The 10351-nt window shown below is 32.7% G+C and overlaps 1 protein-coding gene and 2 long non-coding RNA genes across 4 annotated transcripts; 1 reads left to right on the forward strand and 2 right to left on the reverse strand.

Annotated features, from left to right (window-relative positions):
* Window positions 1-11: 11 nt before the first annotated feature.
* On the reverse strand, window positions 12-3216 carry LOC105314709 (uncharacterized; the record flags this gene model as incomplete). Its single annotated transcript, XM_020003512.1, has 9 exons — window positions 2907-3216; window positions 2557-2859; window positions 2243-2506; window positions 1876-2196; window positions 1566-1829; window positions 1154-1522; window positions 772-1107; window positions 339-674; window positions 12-281 (listed from the first exon to the last, which is right to left on the reverse strand). Coding segments are annotated over exons 2-9 (2440 nt in total), but the record flags the coding sequence as incomplete, so codon positions are not given.
* A 7-nt stretch (window positions 3217-3223) lies between these two features.
* On the reverse strand, window positions 3224-4984 carry LOC109587271 (uncharacterized). Its single transcript, XR_002187505.1, has 3 exons — window positions 4441-4984; window positions 3578-4175; window positions 3224-3533 (listed from the first exon to the last, which is right to left on the reverse strand). It is a non-coding gene; the product is annotated as an uncharacterized LOC109587271 (long non-coding RNA).
* A 92-nt stretch (window positions 4985-5076) lies between these two features.
* On the forward strand, window positions 5077-9240 carry LOC109587270 (uncharacterized). Of its 2 annotated transcripts, XR_002187504.1 has the most exons (9): window positions 5077-5209; window positions 5267-5318; window positions 5532-5612; window positions 5670-5725; window positions 6336-6438; window positions 6876-6938; window positions 7761-7858; window positions 7932-8152; window positions 8980-9240. It is a non-coding gene; the product is annotated as an uncharacterized LOC109587270 (long non-coding RNA). The 2 variants fall into 2 exon arrangements; XR_002187503.1 differs by having other exon boundaries at window positions 5267-5612.
* Window positions 9241-10351: the final 1111 nt, after the last annotated feature.

Genomic DNA, 10351 nt, shown 5'->3' on the forward strand with positions numbered 1-10351 from the left:
ATGATTAGTACTTGATATATTGTACTGACAAGTATATTGTCCAGCATCAGATAATGACACATTATTGATAGTGTAGCTGATAGTGTGTTCAGTATTATTATTGATACCAGTATATGAGTGTAGAGTGTGATTAGAGGAATTGAGCCATTGTATGTTCACATTAGTAGCAATATCAATAAGAGGAGAGTGTGGATAAGTGACAGAGCAAATGAGGCTAATGTTGTCACCAACATTATAATAAGGATATAATGGAGCAATTGATGGATTATTACCATTAGGAACTATTGGTATAAAATACACATGATAATGGTGTTAATAAAAATTTAAACAAAACTCACTTTTAATTGTTACATTAGTCACTCCTGTTCTGACATCACTTGGCATTATATAAGGATTGTTAATTGTACTATTGAGATAATATGTACAACTATATTCTCCAGCATCAGAGAGCTTTATATTAGTGAGAGTGTAATTGAAATATTTATTGTATGGACGAATAGAGTATTGCTGGTTAACATTTGTATTAGAACTCCATTTAATATTAACAGCAGTATCAATATCAACCAGTGGTGAGTTAGGCTCAGTAACTTTACAAGAGAGTGTGACCTTACTACCAACTTCATGAAAGGGTTTTGTAGGTAATTTGAGAACCAGTGACGTACTGTTAATTGGAACTAAAGTAATGAAACATAAATTAGTTAACTATTATAATAATGATGGCTCAAATTACTACTAATGACAATGTGTCGTAAATCTAATGATGTAACTTACTTTTAATATTTATTTGAATAGTAGCTGATTGTTTAACATCACTTAATTGAACAAATGAATTATTACTACGAATATAGGAACAAGCATAATATCCTCCTGAATATGATAATTTGAAATTAGTGAAGGGAATGTTTAAAGATTGTTTGTGACTACCAGTGGCACCAATATCAAATGCACCTGACCTAATGATCCTTTTGTTGTGTATGATGTCAATAATACCCTTAGTAGCAATAGGAGGTGATAATTGATAAGCAGTAATCATACAGGTTGCATTAAAACTGTCTCCAACTGTATATTCACTCAAAGACATGCTAACAACATCTCTAGAATTATTGACTATAAGAAACAACATAAAGGAAAACAGGTTAGTGATGACACTTACTTTTCATCATAACTTGTACATTATTTGATGTTTTATTTCTAACTGATTGTTCTCCTATCCATGCTACACAAGTGTAATTACCAAGTGTTGATACTGGAGTTGATGATGTTATTGGACTGAACCTCAGTGTACTAATAAATGATGTATCAGTAACAGACACAATGGGTAGTATAGATACTCCTTCACTGTCTGATACTAGTCTGTTCTCATTACCATTGTCTCTATACCAGGATACATTAACTATACTGTTAATATCAGTATTAGTAGTGTTAATATCAGTGTTAGTAGTAATATGACACTCCAAGTGGTGAGAAGTATTTGATAAAATTAATGAGTCAATATTAGTCACCACTGTCGTTATAAATGTATCTAATAAAAGGTGACAAATAAACATTATTTACTGACAGCATACCTTTCACAGTAATAGATACATTCGCTTGTTGAAAAGGACAGTTAATTGGATTTTTAATATTTAGCAAACTACAAATATACACTGTATTGTTGATTGACTGATCCACTGTTAATATGAGAGGATTGTTAAACACTCTATTAGATGTATAATCATGCCATGCTACAACAACTTCTGATTGTCTATAATTATACCCTAATGTACAATCATACTCTCTAACATCTCCTAGTCTTAGATTAGTATCAAAAAGACTATTTATGACAGGAACTAAATGAAAGATTTATTAAAATTTTGATTCTCATAATAGACTAACTTTTAATACAAAGATCTTCTGTACTACTTACAACAGTATTATTACCATCAATACTAGCTCTACACTGATATACTCCAGCGTCAGAGAGTTGAACACTAGTAATATTCAGTGTTGTTACCAGACTCTTACTGTCACCACTAATCATCAGTTGTGTACTCCTATCACTAATATCAGTGCTATACTGATACCAGTAATGACTAATGAATGATGTATCAGGACCTATCCCAGTATTAAGACTGATAGTACAGGCCAGTACTACTGAAGAGTTAATGAATCTGACTATTGAAGAGGGTGTTATAGTCACTAAATTAATATAAGCAGCTATACAATCTATTTATAATTACAATTGTATTTTCTGAACTCTTACCTGTCACTCTCAATGTAATGACCTGTGATTGAGTACTACAGTCCGAAGGATTAGTCTCAAACATTATTGTACAAGTATATTGTGCATTGTTATGTGATGGTAGTACTGATGGTATCATTAGTGTATTATTGTTACTATAAATAGAACCATCAGTAATTAGCCAGGATACTGATACTCCAGTAGGTACTGGTCCAGTGATACAATCAATTGAATAATACTGACCAAGGGAGAGTTCTTCTGTTACTGATGGTAGTGTCTCATTAACTGCATAAAGAATGTTAATAGCAAATACACTATTATGTCTAATGTCTTACCTGTTACACATACACTGATATTGTTAGTAGTTACATTAGAATCAATCCCAGCATTACAACGATATACTCCAGCATCAAATACTTGTATAGAATCAATATTTAGTATTGAAATGAAGAGAAAGTCATAGTTTCTCAATAATGAACTATGGTGTGTAATATTAGTCATATTATGATACCAACTGACAATGGGTTGAATACCAGGACCAACAGGAGTATTAAGAAGAATGAAACAATCAATCTTTACTGTTGAATTGATTAGGAATGATAACTGAGAAGACATCACGATTGAACTCACATATGTCCCTAAGTATATATATTAATAAGAATCATTCATATTTGTTAATCAATACTTTTAATATCAATGATAATTGTCTTGTTGTCTGGTAAACTGCAAGTCACTGGGTTAGCATTTACTTCTACAGTACAAGTATATTCAGTGTTGTTAAGTGATGGTACCACATTAGGTAGTATTAGTGTATTATTGTTACTGACAACAGAACCATTTGAATCAGTCCATTTTATGGTAGTCCCATTTATTAATAAGATATTCACACACTGTATTGCTGCACTATATCCCAGTGGTAAATCTTTTAAAGTATCATTGTACTGATAAAATGGAACTAGAACAAGAAACAAAAAGTGAAATCAAAAGTAATACTATGTCTTTTGTATTAATATTGTACCTTTTAAACACAAATCTTTGGAACCGGAAATTTTTATATCTGATCCATTAATTGATGCATTACAAATATATACTCCAGCATCAGTTGGTGAAATTGCTGTTAATGTCAGGATACTATAAAATGTTGATAATGAACCATTATTATTAGTGATATTATTTGATGGTATCATTTTATCATTTTTAAACCAGTTCACTACAAGTGAAGAAACATCAGCACTGATGAGACTAATAGTACACACTATTGATACATTATCACCAATAACATAAGAAGATAGTGATTGCACAGTAAGAGTATCTAAAATAAACATAATAATGTACTATGTACTATGATCAACTAACCTATTACACTAATAGTAATAGTCTTTGTCAGATTTATAGCCAGTAAATCTGATGATACTACACAAGTGATTATGTTATTATTATGAGAGAGCATCACTGGATTAATGATCAGTTCATTGCTATCAGTATTAAATGACGATGAATGCCATTGTATTACACTGCTAGGGATGGAGGGCATTGTAGTACAGTTAATACTGACACTACTACCAACAGTGAGGTTAGTGTATTGACCCGTAACAGTGATAAAAGGTACTAAAAAGGATTGAAAAACTTAAATTGAATGCAATTTTTGTTTTACTTTAGAAGTAGGATCAATTTATAGTCATATTAGGATATTATTTACTTTTCATTATTAAAGAAATACTTCCTGAGCCACAAGTATAGTTTCCAGTATCAGTGCTCCTCACTTCTTGTATAGTCAGTGTACCACTAGTAGTATTGATATTGTAATGAGCATCATCATTACTAATATCAGTTCCATTCAGTTTCCACTGTGTTGTACCATTTAGTGTACAATGTAAGATTACACATTCACCAATTGATACTCTTGTTTCAATACTGGGGTTTCCATTTGATGATACAATTTGATTACACGTAGCTATAAAGTATAAGAATTATAAGCATAATTTTAATCTTTTGATGTGACATTATGATGAGCATGCACCATGGACATTATGAATAACTTTTAACTTGAAATACACAAATACAAGCTTATACATGCATATAAGGTATTGACATTAAAAATTATGTAACAGTGAAGCTTAGGTATCACTAGATATTGTTATAAAATGAACAATGGATTAAAGTTCATTTCATACTTTAAATTTCATACTTTAACTCAGTACATATGACTATACATTTACCTTCACAATTTGAAAGTGTGCCAATGATCAATAATATTAACAAAGGGGAGAAGCAATACTCCATTTTGCTAGGGCCCAAAAAAACCTCAGATCACAGTTGTACTTTTCTGGTGGGTCAGGTGAACAGTCGGGAGTGATTGTGGGTTGAATAGATACTGTTAACAATAACTCACTCACTGTATTGTTTCCCTATATGGTGATAATGTTTGCCCACCTGCAGTTAACATAAAAAAACTATCTTAACATTCAAATTGTGTACCTCATCACTCTCTCAATTGTGCATCCATGGTTGATATGTTGAAATCAAGGCACATTATACAGCTTGGTACTTGAGGATCTATAATCTGTTATAGTACGGCAATGACCATTGACAAACAAGAGTACTAGTTTATGCATGCAGTTGCGACCTTGTTGTTGTGAAACTATACTTTACATTGAGCAACAGATCTACTATAAACAACAACATTAACTGCAAAAATTATGATTTTTAGTATCATGAACAAACAGTACACTCACGCAAAACGTGGGCGTAGTCGGACTGTATCATGTGACTTTTTATGATGTCATACGGTACCACGTGCTAGTTCATGGAGGGTAACGCCATAGATATGTATAATATCTATGGTAACCTCGATGGTAACGCAAAGGGGAAGAAGAGGAACTCGTTCCTTGTTCCTGTACCTCTAGCAGAAGCAAGACTTCTAGGACCAGGTGAAGATGCCTGCTTTAGACATGGAGCCATTAGGAAACTAGTACTACATAATTTCCTGTAAGTATATATAAGCTAACAAGTAGCTGATGATATTCCGCCATTTTTTCACACTAGCACTTTTGATAATATTGTCCTGGAACCATCACCTCAACAGTTGGTCGGAACGGTGAACACCTCTCATTTATTCTGTCCTCACTGACACTCAAAAAGTTTCAGATTGCATAAAAACGGCACTGTGGAAGGGGGTGTGGCTAAATAGAACCCTAATTTCTATCCTAATAATACACAACAAAACTAGGAAAGTGTGCCACACCTCTTCCGGTGCTGGTTTTTGTGTGACCCAAATTTTTGACCTTTTCATTAAATTAATTTTTTGTAGGCACTGGTAAATCAAGTCTTGTTTGTGCCATAATGTCTTGTTCTTTGTGGCAATACCTCTATCCTTGGACGAGCAAAAGACGTGAGTGTTCCATTCAAGTGTCATGTGACAATTACCTCACCTCGTTTTATTTTGTAGTTGAAGGATTTTGTGAAGAGCAGCCCAGCAAAGGAAGGATATGTTGAGATTACAATGTAAGAATAATTATTATGAATATTAAGTGGGGTGCAGTGTATATACATTACTGTACCCTAGTAGGATAGTATTGAATTGCATGTCACATGTACACGTATATGTATAATTGCCTTGTCATTCCTTTATACCTACCAAAGCAGTGAAGTGTTTCTGGACCTAATCATGGAATTTGCTAAAGTTTTGAGTTATATGGTCTGTATTATGCCTTGCTTGTGCCTACTACATGTATCTCATGCATGTAGCCATGTACATGTACATGTAGCAGGAACATTCTATAAGAGTTTTATTTTGGCAATGTGCAATAAATTGATGATAATAGAATCGTCATGATAACTCTCACCATTTAGCCTTACTTTGATTATCTTAGGACATGTGGCTGCACAATTACCAATATACACAATGTAATAGTTGCAATCATGGAATTACATTGTACATGTACTAATGTTAAGAGCCACCGAAATCCCCCACTATTATTGTAGACTAATTTGTAGTTATTTATACCATTGGTGTTATGTACATGTACATGTACATGTAAATGCACGCAAAAACTTCTTTTTTATTTAATTTGTCTCATTTCTCTCTTTAAAGAAACTATATTCTTTGTCTCAGTCATCACAGAAGTGGTAACCATCCCACCATTAGGAGACATATATTCAAGGACAGGAATAATTCAAAATGGCTTCTTAATGGAGTTGACAAGAGAGAAATGGAGGTGGGCATTAAATAGAAACAAATGCGTTAATTGTGTATTTGGTGGGAAAATTTTAGTTTTACAGTATTTAGAATTTTAGGACTGTGCTAACAAGTTTTTTGGATTTTGATTTTGCTGTTGTAAAAAATGTTATTACGAAAATAAAGCACTTATTTTGGTAGAAATATGCGTTGAATGTATTTTTTGAGAGATATTTGTTTGGACCAGCCAACTAGGCATTTGTGTAATAAATACTGCAGCTATAATTATGGTCAGCTGATATGGCACTAAGTACATGTATAAGTACATGTAGAGCATGTATATTTTAAAACTGCATGTAATTTGCATGACTTAAGGGCTAATACATTGTATATACATCTAAGTTTAAAACTGTTGTACATAGTACAATATACATTAATTGACATGTAAATTACATGTATGTTATTTCTTTTTAAAAGGTTAAAGATCTTGTGAAGAGTTTGAATATACAACTGGAGAAGAAGTGCCAATTTCTGCCACAAGTGAGTGAAAAAGTAAATGTATCATTTGAAGGTTCTCTTTGATGAGCATATGTTCTTGAGGGTTTCCCACTGGATTCTGGCATAGTGCTCATGCAGCTTTTTGTCAGTGGAAGACCCTGTACTATAGTACAGGGTATTTTGAGAAAAATTACAAGAAGAGAATTCTCCATTTTTATAATTTTTTTCTGAAATGTATACATGTACTTAATTCAGGGTTGAGGTCCAATTACAAATTCATGATTATGATTACACCTATGATTACATGTACTGCATGTATAGTGATTATGATTACAATTACGATTACAAACCTGTCATTAACAATTACGATTACTGTAGATTAGGAAATTTTTATGTTAAAAATAATTGGTGTGAAATTTTAAAAAGTGTTTTATTTTCGTTGGTTGACCCATCTGCAAAGTTTTTTTTTAACACAGAAAATTTCGGATGCGTCATAAATTGGACACGTGGCTACTAACTCTTGATGATGAATGGACAGCTATTCAATGGAAGCTGCTCATGGCAGCACTGAAACTGAAAAGAAGTCTCTTGGGTGAGAGCTTCAGGCCTTCATTGGGCTTTTAGAAGGGCCTCATGTGTCCACTGCTGCACGTTAAAATATTTTGTGTGTCAATGTCAAAAATTTGTGGGTAACTTCAACCGAAAAAATATTTTAACAATGAAAATTTCCCGATCTACAGTATGCCACTGTATTAGATATGATAATGATATATGGAAAAATTATTGCTCAGAATCAGTGTTGCATCTTATAAACATGAGTTTTAAAACATAATACACGTTTATATTCCTGATCCTATCCTGCAGGTATGGTATACAATCTCCAGTTTATTTTAAGGATAAGAGTGGACGACTAGTAATATCACCAAAAGTTGATGATCCAAACACACTGCACTGGACTGAAGGTGAATATTAGACCATATTAACTATTATGTGTAATCACGCTCCTTTTATCTTTCCTTTTCTTCTTCATTCAAGGTTCTATTACATTTACTGATCGTAGTATTACAGTGGAAACTCATCATTCTTCGTTCGCTATTAGCTTATTTGATCATATCCTTGTTAGCGTTAAAGTTGATTCCACATCACCAGCCCATCCTCATAAAATATCACTTGAACTGAACCAATGCACACCAACCAAACCAAGTACTGGTGATCATCGGAAGGAAGGGAAGACAACATCAAAAGATATTATTAAAGTAAATATCGTAGGGCACCTTTTTTGATGGCTATAAGTTTCGGGGAATTTTATTTTGCAGAATTAATTTTTTGCAAATTTATGCCATTTGCCATCTTGTACTGTATTAATTTGATTTTCGCGGTAGTAATTTTGTGAATCTTTTAAAAAAATTGCAAAATCAGTAAAGTTTATAGCCCTTGAAAAAAAGGTGCCCTATGGTATAAGGGCAACTCTCAGTACTTTTGTTTATGCTCAAGCAAGGGCCTGAGCTATAAAGACTTAGACTCTTACAATTATTTCAAATGGCAAGTCTAGCTTGTGGTTGTTAGATTAACTGGTGCTTCAAATAGAGCAGTGGTCCATACTTGAAGCAATAAATATTAAAATTACAATAAAAACCTTTAAGTTTCATGATCCCTGTTGCCAATGTATTTGCTTAATCACATGTACATGAAAGGCACCGACTGAATATGCATGTTGCCTAATAAATTGATATACTATATCCCAGTTGAGTTTGGGACAAGAAAAACTGGAATAACTTTTTATAGGAATGTGGGATAAGGATGAAACTTTCACAGGTTCTTAGTCGCCAAAGTCCATCAAAATCTGTGAAATCTTGGGTCTCTCAGCTCTTGGGGACCCTGAGAACCGGGTTCTCCCTATAAACCCAATGGCATACCAAAATGACATTTTATGACAATTTATCTATGAATATCATTAAAATACGTCATTTTTGTGACGTTGCTACATTTTTTAAATTCCACGCAGCTGCTTCCACTTCCGTCCCAAACTGAACTGGGATATAGTATAGTTACATATGACATTCTAATGTTTGTGTGTTTTTAGGTTTTGAGATCAGAAGAGAAAGCAAAACGTGAAAAAGACACTAGTGAAATGTTGAGTGAAGAATATAAGCAGCAGGAACACACTTTATATACAATAATTAATAAAATGCATCACATTGGAATAAGAGACTATTGATGAGTTATTGTTGATGATTCTATAGAGGTGAGAGTATACACAACCTTGGTTTTAATCCACCCACTATTAATTAATTGTGTTACTATTCATTTTTTCACAATGTATGCTTTGAACAGTTCGACCAGATGAAAATGAAGTTTGATACCATAATTCCTCTAAATATTTGGCACTCTAAATTTGAATAAAAATAATTATTTCAAATTTTCTACCATAATTTGTTCTAAAAATTTGTTTTAAATATTATTGTTCCATGTGGTTCTAATTTCTAGAGGTGGGCATACTTTATTTTTTGGAATTGATACGATACTGAGTATTTTCTTTTTTGGTATTACTGATGTTGATACTATTCAATACGATACTAACCACACCCAACCACACCCATTATTAATTAATTTCAGTAAATTAACTACAATTATAAGCTGCATGTGTCAAAATTTAATTACTAAAGGTGTGGTTATGGGTGTGGTCTCAGTATCGATGCTGCCATTCCTAATATTGTGATACCAATACTAATCGATACCGGCCCAGTATCAGTTGTATCGATAACATTTTGACAGTATCGCCCACCACTACTAATTTCATCACTTACCTCTAAGTTCAATACAAGAGAAGGATACTCTGAATGGCCAGGTTAGCATACAGCTGGTTTTGTGTATTAATGGATCCCTCCAAATTCGACTAAATAATTAATTTAAAAGTTTTATAACTACTCTCTCTCTCCAAAAAACCATTTTTAAAATTTACAAATACAAAACTTGATGTGATAAATTTTTAAGAGGAATTACGGTAGCTCTACACTAGATTACAATGAGACTAGGCTTTTAAAATGTAGCAAATTAATTATTGTTTACAATAGTCACAAAGTATTTACAGCAGCATAAGCTTCATTGCATTCCATTTTTATATCAACATTCTCTTCAGTAATTGCAGTGACAGGAACTTCATAATCAGCAGCAGAAATAGGATCAGTTGATTCAATTTTAACCTCATCATAAACTGCTTGTGGTTTCACTTCCTTCAAACTAATATCAGGATCATCATAAACTGGTTCAGTAGTAGTTTTAAGATCACTAGTGCTATGATTAGTTTTCTTCCTATAAATAGGTTAAAAATTAATGAAATAAACTTAAAAATACTCACTTTATGACCATTATTAATATTCCAATTGTTATTGTGGCAATCAAAAACCTCAAGATTATTATAACAACAATAATAACTATCACTGTACTACCTGCTG

The sequence above is a fragment of the Amphimedon queenslandica genome, unplaced genomic scaffold, assembly GCF_000090795.2.
Source record: "Amphimedon queenslandica unplaced genomic scaffold, v1.1 AMPQUscaffold_12629, whole genome shotgun sequence".
Taxonomy (NCBI): domain Eukaryota; kingdom Metazoa; phylum Porifera; class Demospongiae; order Haplosclerida; family Niphatidae; genus Amphimedon; species Amphimedon queenslandica.